The sequence below is a fragment of the Daktulosphaira vitifoliae genome, unplaced genomic scaffold, assembly GCF_025091365.1.
Source record: "Daktulosphaira vitifoliae isolate Bord-2020 unplaced genomic scaffold, ASM2509136v1 Scaffold_5, whole genome shotgun sequence".
NCBI classification, from domain to species: Eukaryota; Metazoa; Arthropoda; class Insecta; order Hemiptera; family Phylloxeridae; genus Daktulosphaira; species Daktulosphaira vitifoliae.
The window spans coordinates 14,166,502-14,189,555 of record NW_026099576.1 but is presented as its reverse complement, the minus strand read 5'-3'; the positions used below and the strand labels follow the sequence as shown (position 1 = coordinate 14,189,555).

General features: G+C 27.2%; 1 protein-coding gene across 1 annotated transcript in view; it reads left to right on the top strand.

The window, feature by feature from the left end:
- Window positions 1-1,291: 1,291 nt before the first annotated feature.
- Window positions 1,292-23,054, top strand: part of LOC126907006 (Kv channel-interacting protein 4) — a 33,783-nt gene continuing 12,020 nt past the window's right edge. Inside the window, exons 1-2 of the mRNA XM_050687987.1 lie at window positions 1,292-1,558; window positions 5,226-5,559. Coding sequence (XP_050543944.1) covers window positions 5,383-5,559 — 177 coding nt within the window. The 5' untranslated portion in view covers window positions 1,292-1,558; window positions 5,226-5,382. The remainder of the gene's footprint in view (window positions 1,559-5,225; window positions 5,560-23,054) is intronic.

Sequence of the window (23,054 nt, the reverse complement as noted above, 5' to 3'; positions counted from 1 at the left end):
TTCAAGACATTTGAAATTGTGCATAGGTATCATTGTTGTGTTTTATCAGGTTCGTGTGGATTTACGATTATAATTGTAATTTTTAGCTTTGATGCAAAGCTGAGGAGGTATTAACTTTACTACGATGCGTTTATTGTTTTGTTTGTAGATTCTTTTTTTCAGCTCTCACCGGACCGATTTCTTTCAACAATATGTCAAAAGATCACAAGCCGTATCTAATTAAAGACATTGCTCTTAAAAATTGAAAAAAATTCTCTAACTCCCTTTAATTGGGGACATCCCCCACAAAATTACAATTTTTAATGTTTGACAAATTTTTAAATTTTTAAAATTTTTTTTTTCTTAAAAATGTCATAAATTCTTTAAAAATAAATGAATCAAAACAAAAATTATTTTATAAACACATTTGGTATTTCCTTTTCAAAGTATTGTTTCAAAAATTATTATTGACCAGTCATTTTATAATAGTGATTTGTAATACTGTCAAATACTATCTATACTTGTGTTAATTATGCCACATTTTTACTGTGCGACGACCCCACTGTACTAGGTTTTTTAGCCCCTTTCTAATCACTCTCTTTTTTTTTTAAGTTGTCATTACCACCATTTGTTGTACTATTGTAAGATCCCAATTTTTTTAAGATTACGTGAAAGACAATATTTTTAACTTTACCGCCGTCTTTATTAGAAACCAATTGTATAGAATGGTGGCAATAAAAAAATGAATAATAATAACCGTTACAAAAATATCCTTTAGTGAATTTCTGCACCAAGTCGTCGATTTAAAATTTGGAATGCTTTCTAGGAAATACTTAAATGTCTCAAGTGGCCCAAAATAGGCTATTCTCATTCTCAGATGAGTTGTATCAGCTACCGAGAAAAATTCTTGGTAGGCCTTCGTAATTAGGGTCTGTTTGTAAATATTTGTATCAATATGTTGATTCTATTTTAGCCATTTTCTATAAGCTATTGTCAATTTTATTTATTTCTCAGTAACTTCAGGAATATCTACTATGGTATATTTCTTAGTTAGTATTTATGAAAACAAAATGATGTTTGCATCTTTCGGTATATTAAACACATATTTACACTGTACTTATATTTATAGTGTAATGTACTCGATCACTAACCATTATTAACAATAACATTGTTTGTTGACAACTTTCGACCCTCTAATGAAGTACAATATACGGTAAAACTATATTATGGTACTTATGTGTTTTTGGTAACACTGATTGAGCCTTTGGTAGGTCCTGGCGGTGGCTGCGGCCACCACAGTAGCTTTAGCAGCTTCGAATCAAGTTGTCGACACCGCTCACGAACTTGCTTTTTTAGTTAGCCCATGCACATTTGTCTTGATTTTATAGCGATTTGGTCTTTAACAAAAATTTACGATTCACTAATTTTAAATGCTCAAACAATTATTCAATTATATTTTATTTAAAAAAATTACATAATTTTCAATTTTCTCCGTCCGTGAATACTTGTAAATATTTGTTAACTTATGTTTTTATAAACAAATATTACGAACACTAAAATTAAAAAAATTTAAATACAGGTGAGTTTTATAAAAATATATTTTTATAAAATAACTTATCAGTTTCATATCGTAGCTAACATGTAATTTCGTTTAAATTAATTGTATAGCTGAGAGTGATGGAATAAAAATCGTGTTGCTCATTTTTAAAAAAACTTTAAAGATGAAATAAAATGGATATTTTTCAAGTTTACTGAAAAAAAGGAATTTTAAAAAAAATTATTTTCAATGCCCATTACTAATTTTTTTTCATTTTTGTTGGTATTTTATATTTAATATTAATTATTATTAAAATAAAATATTGTAGATATCATATTATTGTATAAACGTCTTTAATAATAATTTATGATTAAGTATTAAAATTAAAAATTTTTCTACATGTTTTTGAAGATTTAAAACAACAATGAAATACAGACAAAAATGTTTTATTTTTTCTTGTTGTGTTAGCCATAGTTGTTTCTAGTGCATGATTACTTGTTGATCACTTTTAATGTTAAAGAAACAATAACTGTTTTTTAGAGTTTTTCAAGAGAAAAATATTTTAAATTGTTTATGATAAAAAATTTCCTCTGCTTATCTGCAAATAGTCTTTAAAATTTAAATGAGTTTCTCTTGAAAAAAAAGTTGAAAAACGTTATAAATGTTTTCTAACTTACTATAAAATGTAATTTTAATCACAAGTTTCTAAATATTTTTGTAGAATTTTACTATTATGAGAAAAATTATACAAATTTTATCCCGTTTTTTGAAAATTTATTTAGAATACATAATATGTAATAATAATGTTATAATATGTATTTATATATAATATTATTATATATATTTTACATAATATCCAATATATACCAGAATCTGGATTTGCATTAATTCTCTTTTATATTACTAATTTCTGACTAAAATTTGCAGTATCAAAATTTTGAGTTGTAATTAGTTTTAAAACTGCATGTAAAAATCAGAAGTTATTTATGATGTTTAACGTAAAGATTTATCGTTAAAAATATTAATCGAATTGTTTAATAAAAAATTATTATAAAAATTAGATCGATCGAATAATTTTATACGCATTATAAGTAAATAATGTATTTTCTATTAGTGTTATTGAAAAAATTTTCTTTCTTTGTTCTTTTCCAAATATACGACAAAAAACCTGAATTAAAACTGGATAAAAGGAAAATTAATTAAAATGTTTCCCTTATAATTACAGCTGGTTATTTGTTTGATAGATTTAAAATTTACCGAAAATTTCTCTTCACAAATTTATTTGTATACGTTCTTTTGTTTATTTATGAGGACATAAAGGCAAAGATAAGTAAATCTGTGGATAGTTGATATGTTTATATAATATCCTATTTATTAATACAATAGAACGAAAATGTGGGTTTGTCGGTGTAAATATATTTTGGTTTTGTTCCAAAACTATTGTGTTACCTGAGAGATAAATAATTACCGGTTGAATATTAAGATATTGACTAAAACAATCTGGTATAGTTAATAAAATGTTGTTCAAATTTTTATATAATAATCTTTTAAAAGAAAAATAGTAATAAATATTTACTGTTTTAGATAAAAGTTTTTTTTTATAATTGTATTAATTACAGTTATGTTTAAATTATACAAAAGCTGTTATGTCACTTTTAGTCATTTTTCAGGAGAAAATAATCATCCTGATAAATTGTTTTATACATTTTTAAAATATTCCTGCAATTTATCTCAAAATTTTAAAAAATTAATTTTTGTAGCACATTAGTTTAAATGGAATATACAAATTTAATTTAAGTCTTCTTAATTAATTACTTTGTGGATCTCTATGATACGTTCGTTTTGAACTAAAACTTTAATGTTTAAAAATTAATATAACTGTTGTCTATTCCACCAAGATTTCCTATTTAAAGCTTAAATACTTTTTATCTAGTACAGAGCTGGATATAGGTATACATTTCAGTTGGCTCTGTAAAGTTGTTCTTAAAAATATATTACTTAAACGGGCGTATAAATATTTCATCTTAAAGGATGACTGATTCATTACACGGTAGAAAAAACGATGTAAACATTACTTTCGGAGTTATAAAACCATTGGGGTTGTTGGCGTTGTTCCTAAATATGTACAAAAAAAAAACTATAAGAACCCTTGTCTATCTAAAACTTGCGGAAACGAGACCCTTTTAGATTACTAATTGACTTCGTTTTGCCTACTTTACTTTCTTTTATATTTATTATGCGTTGTCTAAGCGGTTTAAACGCCCGTCATACATTTTCTTTGAACTTTTCCAACAAGAATGTATATGGTTAGGACGCAGGCGATAACTAATTTTTTTTACAAAAAAACACTTAACGGCTTTTGATTACTTTGAGGTAATATAGGTAATTAATCTACTTATCTCAATTTAAAAATAATTTATTTTTGAGTATTTTATTATTAAACAACGCTAACATAAAATTTTAATTACTTCAATAATTTAAAGCTTCCATTTCATTTAATTTTGTATGATATTAAAAATGTTTTAACTTTTAATTAATGCATTAAAGTATTTGTTTTTATATTGCTAATCAGATATGGTAAGCTTATTTATTTACTTTGCAAATGCTCTAAAGCCACGTTTGTAAATTTATGTCAGACAAAAAGGAAAGTGATTCAGGTTCCTATTTTTCCTGTCGGCTTTCCCGTATCTTTCTTTCTTTTTATTCAAGGGGAGCATTGTACGTGCTCCCAGAATATAATTTTTTTTAGGTCGCTAGAAAAACGTTTTTTGTTGCGTAGGAAGTTTTTGAAAACAAAATATAATATTTTATTACTGTTTGCCATTAACTTATAAAACATAAATCTTATTAAAATAATAAATCATATAAAAGTAAGAATTTATTGTATTTTATTTTAAGTTTATCGATTTAAATTTATATGGGTTGCATTTTTTTTTTTTTTAATAGTGACTCATTTCTATCTTTGAGATATTTTCCCATTTAATTTTGGCATTCATTATATGAAATTTTCATGAAGAAAAAATCCATTAACATTAAACATTTTTTAGTGAGTTCATTTTTTTTAGGGAACAAAAATACAGATTATTTTTTAAATTTCTGGAGTATGATGAAATATTAAAGGATGCTGAATATTCTTCCCTATGACTACCTCTGCTGGGAGTAGGTTCAACATATAATTTATGCTAGAAATTTTTAAAAATATAAGGGTTTAATATTGTATGTATATTACAAATATAATGGTAGGGCTATCCAAACCTATTCGGGAATTTTTTACTATAAAATAGTTATAAAATATATAATTTAAAATAAAAAAATTTCAAAAGAAGAGTTTTAAATTGAAAATTTTATTTTCTAAAATGTTGAATGTAGCCTAAAACTTAAAAAAATGTTTTAAGACCCGAACATAATTATAATCTTCAAAAACAAAGGCTTCAGTCTCTGGTTTTTATAGATTTTATAGACTTTATGTGCTACAATTTATTAATAGATAAACAAGTATTCAACCATACATCAATGACATGTGTCAATTCATTTATTTTGTTCAAATATATATATTATAATATATGATTACTTTTACAGTTGCCCCAATTTCATACAATAAATGAAAATTGGTTACTTTAACACTTATAACATTGGTTAAATTATAACAATATGGATAATGTATTAAATTTTGTATGAAACTTGTTCTATTAATTATAATATATTTTAGATGAACTACAATTGACATGTAAAATGATGACAATTTTCGAGTATTAATGGCATAGGCTAAATGATGTTACAAAAAATGCAGAACTTCACTGCCAGCAAAAGACAGACTGCAAACAGTGTCTTGAAGCACCTGTAAACAGTTGGGGGGCCACCGTGCGATGGCAACGCCCCCCGACAGCCCGATCATAGAAGATGTAACACTCATTGAGCTTGAGGAGCAATTATATAATTCATCTGCTTTCCAGCACGCTAGGCCAGTGGCTTTAGAGGATCTTTGTCGACAAACTAAATTTACTAGACAAGAAATTCGTATTATGTATAGAGGATTTAAACAGGTAATGAGATAATATATCAATATTCAGTAGCTATTCTATGGATATAGATTTTAGTTAGATCAATACTATTTATGAAGTGTAACACACAAAGTAAATTAGATACATATATAAATTAATTAATTTTCTATAAGCTCTATTCTTTCATTTATCAACTTAGAAGTAATACACTTAAATCATAATATGTTTCTATACTTACTTAAATAATCCTTTTCTTATTTCTTGATACTGCCAAATTGTACCTATTATTGAAAAATAAACAAAGGATTTTTTAAAATATATTTAATATTAAAAATACAAAGAACATTTTGTAGTAATTTATTATAAATCTTACCATTAAGATATTATTTTTTGATATATCTACAGAGTGATTTTTTTATCATAACCCACTCAATTACTTGCAGAATAATAATAATTTAAACATTTTTTTTTTTCATTATTTTTAGTTACACATTATTCTTGAATTTTTAACTATGTAATACTTTTTAAGTTCATCCCTTATGCCTTGGAAGGGGGTCAACTTTGTTTTTTTAAATGGTAACACATATTTTTAATTTAATAAAAAATGTCATTTGAATTTTTAATATAACTTAATTCGTTTATTAGATATAATTATTTAAAGTTTCCAATTTTTGAATTAATATACAGGTATAATACACAAGGGATTACAAATATAGGTAGCTAATTGTTTTTTTATAACATCGATATTAGCAGGTACACATCATTGTTATTATCAATTGTAGTAAGGCACATTGCTATGAGTTTATAAATACACTAACTGACAATACAGAAAGTATATCTATTGATAATCATAATTGATAATAAACAATCCGTGACTGAGACAGCAATGTCATAAAAATCCAATTAGCTACCTGTATTTACAATCCCATGTGTATTATACATGTATATTAACTCAAAATTTTGAAACTTTAAATGTTTATATCTAATAAGCTAATAAAGTTATATTAAAAATTCAAATGCCATTTACTATTAAATTAAAAACTCAAACATTTTATTAAATTAAAAATATGTGTTACCATTTAAAAAAACAAAGTTGACCCCCCTCCAAGACATAAGGGATGAACTTAAAAAGTATTACATAGTTAAAAATTCAAGAATAATGTGTAACTAAAGATAATAAAAAAAAAAATGTTTAAATTATTATTATTCTGCAAGTAATTGAGTGGGTTATGATAAAAAAATCACCCTGTATAATTTTCGTTTATTTTGTAAAACATATTCTAAATATTCTCTAAAATTCAAAGGAAGTTTATACTAATAATTATAATAACTGAATAGATGACCATTGTTTACTTTTTCGGGTAAATCGATGGGTATATTCAATATTATAAAAAATTTCAAAATATTTCAAGATTCTCCAATTTATTATAAGTAATCATGTACACTTTGCTTAGCTAAAATAATGATTTTTAACATATTCGCAGTAAAATTATTGATAATATAAATTACCTTTGTAGTATCAGTTAAATATCAGTTAAATACTAGGTCCAATGCGATCAAAACTGTCAAAGAAAGGTACATAAACCCATTAATAAACTTAATTAGCCGTTATGACAGTTGCGCTAATATCATTTTCAATGTGTTATACAAATGGCATATAACGAATGGCGTCATTCGTTTTTAATGAACTGGAAATATACTGAGTTTATCGTCATTTTTCATCAGCTGGTGAAAACTTACCGTCGTCAGATTAGTCCTAACGTGAATTGTGTTAGACAACATTTTGCTGTGTATGCCGGATAGTAAAATTCAACTCTAAAACACGAATTTGTAAAACCAAAATTGTCTGAAAACATTTCTCAGTTGTGGCGAAGTAATTTAAATACAAATATATACGCTATTTAAAAAATGACATCATTAAAAAAAATTAACTCTGCGCATTTTTTATTTAGAGGTCTTAGCAAAAATAAAATAAAATCTACTTAAATGTTCTTTTGGTATTGTCAAAAATTTATTGAGATATTAAGAGACGATTAAAAATGAATTTATAAATGCTAAGTAATTTTCCAAATTTCACTTAGTTAGATTATTTTAGTTTGCTCGTTTGTATATTTGTCTTTATACGTTAACTAAATAATCCAGTTTACTTAATTTATAATGTTTTTTCATCATAGCACTTTGAGTTATAATCTTATGGCAGGCACCGCGATTTTGTACTGGGTCATTCTACAAAATCATTAATGTTTGCTATATATTATTATGTACTTACAGTGCTCTGCATTTTGTATTATGCTTAATCATAATAATGACTTATAATGGTCATGATGGTTTTCAAAATTGTCGCCATATTGTATTATTGTTATTCGCGATAGTTAAACAGCAGAGTTTATGGTAAATTTTTATTGCTCTGAGAGACGATTACACGTCTAAAGAAGACATTGTAATATCTCACTGTAACGGCATGTAATTTGAACATTCACTAAAAAAATATTTAGAAGTATGATCAATATATTTAATATCGCTATATATCAAACCAGTGGCTTACTCAGGATTTTCTAATAAGGGGAACTTATTTTTGAAGACTTTTTTGACTCATTACTTTCACAGTATAGCTTATAATTTTTACAAAAAGTATTTGAGTAATATTTATTTTATTAATATAATATGCACAATGTGTAGCATGTATTATATTAATGTTGTTCTTTCAATAGTCAATAAAAAAAGTATACTTTTACGTAAAGCTTAGCCCTTTGAGCATACCACTGTACCAAACCGATACAGATGTTCGTAATAATATTGCACAATATCTAAAATGTATGGAATATTATAAACATTTTTAATTTTAAAAATCTAATAACATCGAAAAAAATCAAAATGAAAACCTCTTTAAATATTCCATGTGTAATAATTCAACTAAATATGTAAAGGCAATTTTATTTAATATTATTAATAATCTACATGCCTTTTTAGTGAAAGAAATCAAAATTGTCCTGGATTGTTCTCGAATAAGAATACAGTGGTTTTTTAACTTTATACCCTAGTGGTTAGCCCAACGCCGAATAAATGAATGACTGTTTAAAATATAATCGTTTTAATATCATATCTATTATTTTTTTATTTTCTATTTATGCTTTATTAAAATATTTTCATTCAGCTAGATTATCATTGTTATGAATGCCATTAGTTGGCCTATAGCATATACAAAATAAACAGGGATTTAGTTGGCTGTTACCATAGCAAAGGCAATCAAAGATAAGATATTATTTTCTAACAGTGTCCTTTGGAATCCATTTCTCATTTTGGATTGGATGCTGCTATTTCCTTTCAATAGTGAATCGTAACATTTATATTATTTTCTGTAGAAAATGCCAGTTATAACAATATAAACCATAAATACATTTGTACTTTGGGGATTTCCTTTAGGTATTTTGTCATATTAATTATAATAGCTTCATTATATATTCTCTTGTCATTCTTTCTCTTGTCATATATTAATAAATATTTGTTTAAAACAAAGGTTTGTATCAGAAGCGGATTAGACTTTAGAATGATTCAGGATAAAAAAGTTTTTGGCTCTTTGCATGTTAGATCAAAAAATTGATTACGAAAATCTAAAACTCTAAACTTTAGGATCTGGTGCAATTAAGAGTGCTTTTTAAAGAATACAATTTAAGGGTTGTTTTTAATAAAGGCAATGTCGGGTCAAGCTATTTGTAGGCTCTAGGCACTAATTGAAAAAAAAACTTTTTGTAAGATATCTCTTTTCGAGACCCCTTTAATTGAAGACATTTTTTTTTATTAAAAATGTTATAGTAACCAGAGTGCAAAACAAAAAAATAATCTATAAAAAAAAATTTAGTGGTTCTTTATTCTTGTAGTCCCTAAGTACAGGACTTTAGGTATAGTATTCAATGGATAATACGAGCTCTGATTAAAGGTAAAACTATTCGATTACCTTAAAGTTTACTCAAACTCGAACTCGAATTTACGACCATTACGTATCTGTTTACAATTGACATGTATTAATATCACAGTTTAATAAATAATACAATTTTTTTAGTTGTTTAAAATATTTAGGTGGATTTACTATGAAATTTTGACACTTATTTCGAATCTGGATTTAAAATTTTCCCATCATATCTAGTTTTTGAGTATTATTAATAAAATTTCATGATATTTTTAAATTTTTGAAATAAGATTGTCTAATTATAAAAAAAGTCACAAATATTTTACAAATAACGATTGGTCACTCTGAAAGTAATAAAAACAACTAATACATAATTGTCTTACGTGAAATAAATACACTATTGTAATAAGCATAAAAAAATATAAGAGATTGTACTTTTTTAAACTTTTTCACACTCAAAAAACTGCATTAAATAGACTTATCAAAATAAAATGTAAATGTGTTAGCTTTTCGTATATTTTTTCTCATAATTGCAGTTTTGCTGGTTATTTTTCAAATCGAATACAAAAAATGGTATATTTGCACTGCTCGCAAAATTATCAATCTATTGGTACCAATTTTAAAATTATGAGATTAACCTCAAAAAAGTTGAAATTGACAGTGTAGTTTTTTAAAACTGCCATCAAACTTCTACTTCAAGGCCTTTAAAAACAGTTAAGCTGGCAGATCAGTTTTAAATTTTGAATTACTCATTTTTAACATCATCATATTATATTATGAAAGTTTAAAAAAAAGTTATTTTTAACTTTTATAATAACTTGTTTAATAAATGCATAATGACGAATTAGTAATTACTACCACAAAAATTAGATGTGATAGAAAAAAATTGAAAGCCTGATTTAAAATCTGCATAGAAATTCCACATAGAATTTACCTAAGTGTTGTAAACAGTAAGGTGACTGTTGTCTTGAACATTTAAAACAATGAGAATTGAATTATATAGTAGATTATTTGTTATGACTAATTCAAAATCGACTAAATTTTTAGGATGTATTGTGTTTATTATTTATTAAAACAATAAGATAGTATTGAATTTCTAATTTTTTAAATATCCATTAGAAATTTATGTATTTTCATAAAATTATATTACAGAAATTACATTGTAAACTTTTGACATAGTTAAATTTTATTAATAACGAACATATTTCTACTACCATAATGCGAGTGCTCATTATTATGAGTTTATATTCCATAATTTGAACAAAGGATTTTATTGAACGTTAATAGTCTGCATCTGATTTTACCACATGGTTTGATAATAATTATCCCGTTTTGTATATGTGTTATCATGCATTGTTCCAAGTGAAATGTATTGTAAGGGGTGAGTTTTAGGTATATATACATTTTATTTGTGCGTAGTTTTAATTAATATCCATCAAAATTCATTAATATTATTCAATCATTATAATTAAAATGTATTTAATGAGATCATATTTGCATTTAAGATCTTTAAATTTGTGTTTTTTTTTTAGTAAATAAAATTCCATTTTTTAAACTATACAATTGAAATCATAATTCATTTTACTTTTTGTAATTATTTACTAATCGCAATAAGTATTACTCAGTTAATATAACTCGGGGGCGTTGGTATTGGGAGGTTTTGGGTTCAAAAACTCATTAAGAATTGTGATGTAACAACAGATAATCTTAATTTTTTTTTTTGAATAACTATAAATTTTATAGTTATTCAAAATAAAAAATTAACATTTTAGAAAACTGAACAAAATAGTATTGTAATGTAATATTAAGCCCCTGACATAACTATCTTGCATTAAATTTACCTCACTATTTTTATTTTTGAAATAAGATATTTTATCTTTTAAATGCTACGAAGTTCGAAAGACTTGATATCGTTCAAACGGCACAACCTTTAAGTTGAGAAAATACTTAAGAGTGCGGATTGAAGAGAGTTAAGTACTAGTGTATCGGTTTCATTTGTCGATAGCGGAAACACAAAGAGAAGAAATGATCATTGTCGTTAACGTAATCTGTGGTATAAACAAACAACTGAATAAAAGAGATGTGGAGGCAATGTGTTTGAAAAACGGCAACTGAGCCGATTATCGCACTTCCGATCGGATGTTTGTCGCCTGATCACGACAGGGCGGTGTACGATGTAAAACGATGACAGCTATTCGACGTATATTGACGTAGAAAAAAAGAGTTGGGCCTGAAAAATGGTACGCCCTTATAAATAGCCGACCTGCGATCATTAATAAATGAACGCTACGGGTCTGATTCTTTGACGTGCACAACTACCGTCCAATCTTTTCACTTACAAATTCGCGTAACAATAAGCGTTTATTATTTCGTTTTGTAGGTGAACCAAGTAGTCAGTATTTGCATCTGAAGCAAACGTCTTTCAAATAAACCGGTGTACCACATGTTCTTATCATGTTGTTCCGCAGAACTATATTTGATGAAAATTAAGCAAAAACTCGACTTTACCCGAATAGCAACTACAGCTTCCGTAAGGTGCGGAACAACTAACTTATGGTGCAGCTGACCGTGCACATTTGCACCACTGCACAGTATTTTTGGTCGAAATCAATACCGATAATTTGCACGGAAAACACGGTGAAAATTAGGAGCACTCGTAAGTGCATGATTAGTTTCGAAGTTAAATTTTGCACGGTACGATTGTTCGATTAATTACAGTGCTACGATCCGACCGGGTGCGGTGCTTAGTATAGTTAGATTGGCGTTAAATAAAAGTGCTACGATCTTGTCACTAATTGGGTAGTTGAATAGTTTTTCATTTTATAAATGCAATTCGTTTGCTTATAGAGCCGAATAAATATTTTAACACTATGATTTGTATTTATTATACATTTTTACTTACATTGAAAATTCAACTGGATAAAAAATATGACTGTTCATAACATATCAGATAAATATCAAATTTAAATTTGAATGTCTTCAATTACTGTAAATATAATATTTTACTGTGATTAGAAAAACATCTAAATTCTGTATACTAGTATGGTGTCATTTCGATTTTTTTTAGTATGCATATAAATAGAAGAGGCCATTATATATTAATAGAGGGTGGATGGAGTATGGAAATATTGGCAGTAATGTGGGAATTCTCCAAGGCCTTGGAGGCCAAAAATGAATACTTCGCGTGCTGAAAATAGCGCCCCTAATTTATTATTAACATATAGAAATCACATTAGTTAACATAGATAATATGTAATAACATACGTAATATGATTTGAACATGAATATTGAAATTAATAATCAAATTATGTAAAAAATTTAACATTTTGTGGAATTTTAAGTTTCAGGTGACAATAGAAATTGTCAATGACTCTTAAAAAGACTTTGATCAGCTATTTAGGTTCCTAAACCTCATAACACGTCTATAAACATGTTTTAAATTAATTTATTTACAGAATTAAAAGACAAATTTTCAGTTAATAAAAAAATTTAATTTAAATACAAGTCTTAAAAGAAATACTGATAATTGTGGTTTATTGACTATAGTGATAAACTTAAGTTTTTTACAACTTATGCAAATTTTTAAAGGAAATTTTCTTATAAATGTTTAAGAAACAATGAATTGTTAACAATAGTTTTTTTTTTTTATAATATCATCTATTAAATTAACTTGTTAATTAAAAATGATTTATTAAAATATGTACGATCACTTAATTTTTTATATCGAAAATGATGAAAAACATATTTTAGAAAAAGTTACATTTGTCTAAAAAGCCTGAAAGAAGATTTAATTTAATTAAAAATATTTACTAATATGTTTAGTGATTTATGACTAATAGATGATACTGCTACCTAGCAATCCTCAAATAAGTACTAATTTGTTTCCAGTGAAATAGTATGAATAGACATTTACTAAAATAAATGTTATTTTTATACATTCCATAGTATAAGATATAATAATGAGCTAGGATGGGCAAGTTAAACGAAATAATTAACTCAAGTTAAGATAACAACAATGTCGATAAAAGTTATAAAATAATAATTTAACTAGTTAAGTTAAAAGATAAGATGAATTTTTTTTAACTTAACTAGTTTAAAAAAAGTTTATTTTATTTAAAATAATTTTTCGGCTAAAATCTCTTCAAACATTTTTTATGGGTTGGCGATGCAAGGAAAAGCTAAGAATCGATTTTCAACTGAATAGGAAGAAAACATTAATGATAACAAAATTTTTTTTTATTCGTTTTGTACATTTTGGCGTTGGTTGTTTTATCATTAAAATTAGGTATCAAAAAAAAAAATCAGTTAAAAATCACATATATTTTTGAACAAATTCAAAAATTATACTTAATGTCATATAAATATAATATTTGGGATAGGGAATATTCAATTTTTTTTTATATTAAACCTTGTACGCAGCGTACAAAGATATACATTTGATGAAATGAAATTTTGAATTTAGCTTAATTGTTATGTTAACTAATTAACTGAAAACAGCTAATTTATGTAAAATTAAGATACTAAGTTCAATATAAATTTAATTAGTTAAGTTAAAAAGTTTATTAGAAAAAAAATTAACTTTATAACTAGTTAATGCCCCACTATTGATAATGAGCATGACTTTTTAATACACAGGTTTATGTTTAGGCCCCCCCTTTCCTGTGGTAAGGAGGTGGTCAAGTGCTCTAGGGCACCAGAAAAATAGGAATACACTTTTTTTTGCATAAGATATATCTGCTTAAAAATATATTGAATAAAGGCACCAAGTGTATGATTATGTTAGGGCGCCACAGACAGTTAGCACGACATTGATGACGCATAGTGTTTAAAAATTATAATAATTATGGTTCTAGCACAACATTAATTATGATTATAGTTATTTGGATATTCAAAAAACAGTATAAACCAGCACTTGTGCACTTTGATATGAGATACACTAATGAATCTATTCTGAATAGTTTAATTCCTCATTATTTAACACGGTAACACCGAACACTTAAACTAAGGTGACAATTTTTACCTCGGTTCACAGTGTGTGCTCTTTGTTAATTTAAATTTACCGTATACGAATACCGCCAGAGAAAATGCTACCTGGGTTACGATTCGAGCTCTATAAAAAGTATTGTTGATTAATTTTTGGAAGTAATATCGGTAATTTTAAATTTGGAATTTTGGTTAGCTTTTATTTTTAAGCAAGAATTAATAAAAGGTTGAATAGCTAGCAACGATTTTATTTTTCGTATGAAAAGAATTTAAATAAGGTTATCATATTTTTACACGAATTAAGGATAAAAAAATACTATTGTAACTTTTTAAGTTTTTGATAAATAAGATGTAAAGTTTTCCCAATAATTCAATAAGAGATTCTTCATAATTTAAACATTTTCTTATATGAGAGATTCTTGTGGATGTTGTATTGTAAAAAATGGTTCTACATAACATAATTGTCGGACTTAAAATAGACGATTTCGTAAAACAAATTGGACGGTATTTATATTTTGCTGCATTATTTGAACTTTTCATTTTATAAATAAATAATATTTTTTTTTACGTTGATACATTTTTTCGCAAAAAATTAGATGTTACAATATTTAATATAAATTTATAGAATTGATTCATTTTGAACTATTAAAATAAATAATAAGTCGAATTCATGAGGTGGCGGTGTTTTTACCATTTACATTAGTGTAATTCGATCGGCGATCATTGCAGACCACTCCATTGACGTGTGACCCAACAAATAGGAGTTATTGGATTCAAACGGGAAATGGCAGTGAAAAGTATAATGCCTCTTAGCACGTAACCGACACTCACGAATCACGACTGTAGTCACCTGCCAACAACGACACACGCGATCCGGCGATTTTATGTAAATTAATAGGTTTTACTATAATGGCGACCCTAAAAGACGGACACTAAAGGTGAAACACACTGTTGGCGGTCATAAATCACGTCCTATCGATCCTTAGCCGAGTGCGCTTTCGAACTAAAAATAAAAGGCCACAGCTGCGATTGTCTTTTTGCGAATGCACAGCGTCTGTGTTCGTTTTGGCATTTAAAGTTCGAAGCTTGTGAATATTTGTTGAACAGACAAAATGTCATCTCCAAATTTCGCCATTTGTAAATACATTTAATCTGTAATACCGCCGGATTGGAAATGTCGAACAAAATCCCATAGTGATAACTGTAGACAATCGTGTTTGGAAAAACGTTTGCGGGACATGGAAATTCATTTGTACGATATTTTAACGAAGCAAAATATATACGAGGTAGGCGAACGCTGTGGAATGCGGTAATAAAATACGGACCAAATCGTTTAAACTTTCCTCCGTCGAACAAAGTAGGTAGTGCCGGCCGTAATGAAAAGGGATGGGCAACGAAGGGGGTTGTATACATTTATATAATATTATCATTATATATACTCGGAACGGCCCGTTGAAATAGTAGCCAGGTACACGACCCAGTTGTGATTGTTTTCCTTCCGCGAGTTTAATTAAAATTTAATTATTTTCCAGTGCTCTGTAAAGTTTTTGAGATAAAAATCCTGAGTCGAAGCTCAAGACAAACAAAAAGAAAATACAGCTTTTGGCGGCTCGGTGATATTTAAATAATTTGGCTTCTTAATCAAAACTAATCCCTAGATTGTACGCAGATAGCAAACCAATAAAAATTAAATCAAATTACTTTGCAATAAGATTTTTAAAAACAATTTAAATAAAAAGCGTTCCAGGGTAATAGTAAAGCGAAAATTTCCGTCCGATAATGTATATTCATAAAAAAATTAATTATTTTATCGTATCTTTTTTTCGGAGCAACTGAGAACGTAAAAACGTTAAAATATTCACTCAATGTTCTTTATAATATTATTATATAAAGTGGGGATTAAAATTTAAGAGTTTTTTCTTTCCTGCTTTCCAATTTATCGCGATTCCCAAAGAATCTCGCGAAGAAACTAACAACATAAAACAGTTTTTCATCACAATGGGCTATTTATGAATTGTATTCCCTTTTCTATAAACTTTGGCTCTTAGGTGTTTTAATGAAGTACACTGTACAATGCAGTATACACCGTTAAAAATAAAAGGTTCTCTTTTTGTAATTATAAGTTTAACTATAAATACGTCAAAATAATTTAAGATTTTTAGCGTAGTAGTAAATTATTATATAAAATTTTTTTTTACTCAATAATTTTTTTAATTTACTTCTTTATTTGTAATAAATACAAATCAAAAATTATAACTGCACAGCAGACAATAGTTAATGATACAAATATTTTGTAATATCGGCAAACAGTAAAAAACCAATCGGAAAAAAATATTTTCGTTGATTTCGAATCTAATCCTAATATATTGTGAGTACGTTAGGCGTAGAATCTATTTTATGATATTTATAGCTTTTTGAGTATTTCGAACGTGCGTCGGTTTTCTAATTGCTTTGTAAAAACAACAATGCTTCGATTTGTTATCGACTAAGATCCAATTAAAATAATGTAATAATATTGTAATATTATGTAACATATCTCTATAGCTAAGAAAATAATAAAATTAATTATTATCATAGTGATTTATTTATAATTGAATATTATTGTTACAATATGAACAAAATCAAACATTCAATAACTATTCTTAAACAATAAGGAATACGTGTCCCATACTCATGATTAATCGATTAATAATGTATATTTTTAATTATGTATCGACGAAGGCCATGATAATGAATTGAATCCTTTTGCCCACACATAACAATCTTCAAAATTAATTAGTTATTTGCGGTGATTGACAATTAAAATTAAAAAGGCGAAAAATTGTGCATTTTTCACAACTTTTCCATTAGCATATCCCTTGTAAGCGCACACATTTGTTTTAAAGTATTTTTTTATACGAACAAGTTTTCAAACAAGACAGTAGATTTGAATTAAACTTCATCAGCTTGCGTGCTTATGGTGCACCATAATTAAAAGTATGAATATGTCATAAAAAAAGATTAAATTATATCTAATGAAGTCATATTTTTGCTTTTTATGCATTTAAAAAAATATTCTCATGTGTAATTGGAATACAAATAATATATTTTATTTTGCAACTATAATTACTGACTAGAAATTAGATATGTATTTAAATTGTTATAATTAAAACTTAATAATACCTTGGAAAATTGTAAAAGTTTTTAAAAATATATTTAAATATCAAAGAAAAGCACATGTTTTGGGGTATATTTTTTTTATCGTGAGTAAGTATCTGTAAATTCTAACAATAGTTCATGACATCTACATGCTTACACAGGCTCATTTGCATTTGAATACGCCATTAAGATGGAACCGTCAACAAACATGCCATTTTTATACTACGTTAGTATAAAATATGTTCTCGTTGTACTGATGTAAAAACTACTAGTGACATTACAAATATATTTTACATAACACTAATACAGAGATATTTTAAGTCAATTTTGATGTACCACTTAAATCAGCACACCGAAAATTTGTGTTGCAAATGAGAAATCATTTGGATAAAAACAGTAATTCCTACTAGAGCACATTATTTACATTTATTGAGAATAATCTTGAAGTGAAATTGTGAATATTTCTCGAATAAAGTTGCTCATGTTAAGTGACACGATACAATATAATGTCTAATAAAAAGTACGGGCACATGTGCCATTGAACACGTGCACGAAATTTATCGTTAAGATGTACGTACGATACAAATTCAAATCATAAAGCTCAATTTTAAATATAATAATACAGTAGTTATTATATTATATTATCGAAACTATAATACAGTAGTCGCGTACATGGCTGTGACATGGGCTCTCATTTTGTATAAATTATACAATACTCGATGCTTGCATCTGGTACACAGCAAACATCTTATCTTTTTTACTACTCAGTTCAGTGAACACTCCCGTTTAGGTCACATGGGGCCGCTTGGTATTTACTGCGTCGACATAAAGAAGAGGCCATTTATTTTATAGCTGCTGTTATCGCAAATTTTCATTTAGTTTATCAGTTTTTTACGCCACTAGAAAAACATTGCATTATCTTATGGGTGTGCATGCTTTTGCGAATTCATTCAAAAATAATACTCGTAGTTGAGTTATTTAATTTTGGGTTTCTTTCATTGGGCCCGGGAGGGAATTCGAGAATTTGTTCTTTGTTTTTTGTAAAAGTGTTTTGCACATAAAATGAGAGTTTTGAAATGATTTGCTCCTCCGCTTTGTTCTATATTATCGTGAAAAGTTTTGATATTACTAGGAGATTGACTACAACGACAGGGTACAGTTATCTGGGCGATAAAACATAGTGGCGTCCATTTCCTATTATTGACTAGTGGGTTAAAAATCGGAATTGCAATTGGAGGGGTCGTCGAAGTCTGCAGCTTATCGGTCAGTGCTAAAATATATAAGTCAACTGTGGTTGTATTTTTCTCTTCAATTGTTATTTGTTTTAAAACTCCAGCGCCGTGATGAAATCATCAGGAATCGTTAACGTGAAAAGGACTAGCTAATTGTCTGGTCGGTAAATAAAGTGTTGTTTTCGAATTTGACTTGTCTGACGAAAGCAAAATGTCATTTTCAAACAAAATATTGCAATAGACGTAATTGGTTTATCAAATATTTAATTAATACTTAAACAGTGTTTCATCTGTTAGAAGCTGGTTTGTCTGGATCTAGAAAAAAGTATCCGTTATATGAATATTATCTTTGCTGGGCCTACAATTTTCTTTGTATTTCATTTTTGTGACTTAAGGTGTCGCCCTATTTTTTTTGTACTGATATTTGTGCTCAAATTGAAATGTTACATTAGGCGCAAACGCAAACAAAGTTACACTCAAGTTATTCAACGATTGTACCGTTACTAGGAACGACAAAACACACACATTCATTTTTAATGAATTTATAGTGTATGGCACATAAACCGTTTCACAAACGCTAGAGGGTTGAAAGCTAATACATATGTTTAAGAAACAATAAAATTATTATGTTTAAATATTACTATCGAGTTTATGATTGGGTATTATGTTTTACTTTGATAATATATTCATTTTTATTTGTACTAAAAGTAAAAAAGATGTCGATCAAGGGAACTTAATACATCAGTTGCTGTATCATTAATTTTTATTTTAACGGAAGTCGTCTCTGTCGTTTGGTCACTATCATTTATTTTATGCAGTCATTTTTCAAACGAATTATTTCTGCTTCATATCAAACAACTGTCAATTTATTATTGAATGGCAGTTCTTGAAAAATAATTAAGTTGACATTATAAAATCTTAAATACAGTTGTACACCTTTTTTAAGTTTTCAAAATCTTTCTATAGATTCTACCAAAATAACGTTTTACAATTTTAGATCATTTAAATCATAATTATTTTCAAGATATATGATTAATTATCTCATACGTTTTAATAAAGTAAAATACGAGATATTATTTAAATATATAAATTATGATTTTTTTTTATTATTGAAGCATTTTTTTTTTTCATGCTTAAATTATTTAATAGTTTCAATGGTTTTTAACAGAAGTAGATATGTTAACAAAGTTGTCAGGAAAATGTGTGAAAGAAAATTTCACGGAACGATATGTGTTTATTAATTGCTTTGATTTTGTTTCATGGAAAATTCGGGTTTGCGTAATCTGAATAGTTTATTTAAAATTATGTTTTTACGGTCCAACTCAAAACTTTCAACTATTCTATAGTTTATCACTAGAAGTATTTTGAACAAACCCTTAAACGTTATTCAAAATACAGTTAAGTGGCCTAGAATGTTAACCGAGTTAGGGTTACACGGGTAGTATCTATTGGATGCGTGTAAATTACTTATTTCACGGACTCGCACGAGGAGGTTAAACTTTTAGACAAAACTTTATTTATAATACATAAAGTTTCATAAATTAAACAATTTGACAAAAAAGGCTTTTTTAAATCAAGGGATTGTTCATCTTCTGTGAGGCATAAATTTCAAATTGATTTACGAGAAATGTAACGTTGAGATGTTAACTTGATCAGTTTTATAGATAGTTCCTAACAGCAGTAGATTGGTATTAATAGTTTCTGAGAACAGTTATTCAATTTGATTTCGAAGGGGATACATTTTCGTTGCGTTACAGTCATCGTCGAGAAACATAAGTATCACGACGTAATATGTATAGTAAATCCTTAACGTTATTAAATAAAACAATAGTCAGGGTAATATTTCAACGTTAGACACTCTCATAAAATAACGACAGTATTAATATTTTTTTTGTTTGACTTTTATTTTCATACACTTGCCTGTTTATCAATCATTAAACACTTTTTAAGTGCATCTAATATATCCTATGTTGGCACAATTTTATTATTAAATAAAAACATAATATATAGTAAAACATTAAATTATAACATTTTTGTTAAATCTTGAGCATGATGATTCTTTTACGGACCTCAGAGAGGATGAAAATTAGCTAAAAATGGTATAAACGTTGTTTATTACATACATATTTTTAAATATTATAGATATGAAAAAAAAATGCTTATTTGTAACTTGGCAGAAAATTCAATTTATAAAAACTAATCAATGATACGGTAAAATTATAATATGTACATTGTAAATAAATATTTACAGTGTTTAAAAATATATACGCAATAAATATCGTTTCTAACCTTTGTAATCAATTCTCAGCCTCTTTAAAGCGATTGAAGTAACATGCTCACATTTACCAAAAATGTGGTCTTTATACGTAGAACAAAATTCAGCGATACATACTCACTGAGAATGTACTGCGGATGGAGTATGCATTTTAAATATACACCAGTACGAGCTTTACTCACTTACGACACCTACCCACTGTATTCATTAAGATGTTTGTAAAGTCCTTATACTAAAATTGTTTTTGAATCATCAAAATGTTTCCTAAATAAAGCTGAAATCTGGCTATTTTGAAATTTGAAATAATATACAATTAGTTGCTGTATATTATATATTTAAGCAGCTTATATATAAGAAAATTATCCAATTAGGAAAATGACTGGTCTATAACAACTAATAGCCTACTATTTTATAAGTGTTTACGATTCTAAAATATAGACTGGAATGTGACGTGAGCATGATTTTTTTATTATTAGATACTTTTTTGCTGCACTCTTCCTTCGCCTAGGTATGCAATTTTAAGAACTTCAAAAGTACTGGACAAAAAGTTGGTATCAACCAGTTATTTTCATTATAAGACCATTTTCATTTATATAAACTACATATGTATATATACATGTTGTTGCTTAAAAAATAAAATTTACATTATTATAATTTATAATGAATAGCCTAAATTTTTTAATAATTAATAAATCAAGAAGTATATAAATTATAAAAAAATAAATTTTTTTTTTATTATTTTAAAAGAAATCTGTTGGTTAACATTAAACGAATTTCCTTTTATTTTTAAAATGTTAATGTGTAAAAAAAAATGTTGTTCAACATATCTTTGTCATTTATTCGTTCAATTGCAACAAACGATATTTTTTTAAAACAACGGTTATAACTTTGTTAATACACTATAATAAATGATTTAAAAGTTCTCAAATCTCAGTATGATATTTTTAATACACATGTTAATTGTATACACTAGCATTGTAAATTTGACATAAAATATCGAAAATTCGTTCACAATTATAATATTTTAAACACTATTTATTCAAAATTTCCTTTAAATTGATTAATAAAATGTTTTATTAAAAACATTTCAAAAATCGAGTTGAAAACGCTTTTTTTTACATGCGTGGTGGTCTTTTTTAAACCCTTTCTGTACTTTCTGATTTTCATTGAATTTTCACAAAAAAAGATATTTGAAGTGGGTTCTATAGGTTTTGAAACATTAAAATGTATAGATAAAAAAAATATTTTAGACCGTTTTTGTCTTTTTAAATTCATTGAATTCTATCTTAAAGTTATGTATTTACACTATCGAATCTATTATAGTCAGCATAGGAAGTGAAAAGTTATTTTTCTTTCGTATACGTAATCAAAGTTCATAAAAATTTATTACTTTACTGAAGGCGGGGGTTGGTTTAGGGGTATTAGCCGAGAGCAAAGAGATTGAAGTGGGTAGTGCTTGATGCTTTGTCGTAGAAATAAGTTTGCTTCATTTCATATTTTTTTTATAATTGAATTTATTGATTAACCGTATAGTATTCATACTGTGGGAAGTGTAACAGGAATGTTATAGAGTCGCGAACATATAAAGTAGATGGGAAATGCAACAACTAAAGGTAAAAACAAGTAAAGCAAATAATTGAAAAAGCGCAATATAGTCGTGGCCTTAGCGTCTTCCTGTTAACCCGCAGTGTCACGCTAACAGCACCGCTGATGGTTTTACTCTCTCAGGGACTGCTGCCACAGCCAGTTCTCCAATGTCGTTTACAACAATCGATGAGTTCCGGTGACGTCACGGTTACAGTGCTTTTTTACAACGACCGGATAGTGCAAAGGGGCATTCTGTGGGTGGCTGTGACATTATATTCTCCGCGTACCCCCTCACCGCAATCCCCTCATATATATCACATGTGCAAATAAATATTGTACACGTATATATCGTCGTGTCCTGTGAGTGTACTCGGCTAATCTGACAGTTACGGTGGTCGAGATAGCCAATTGAATT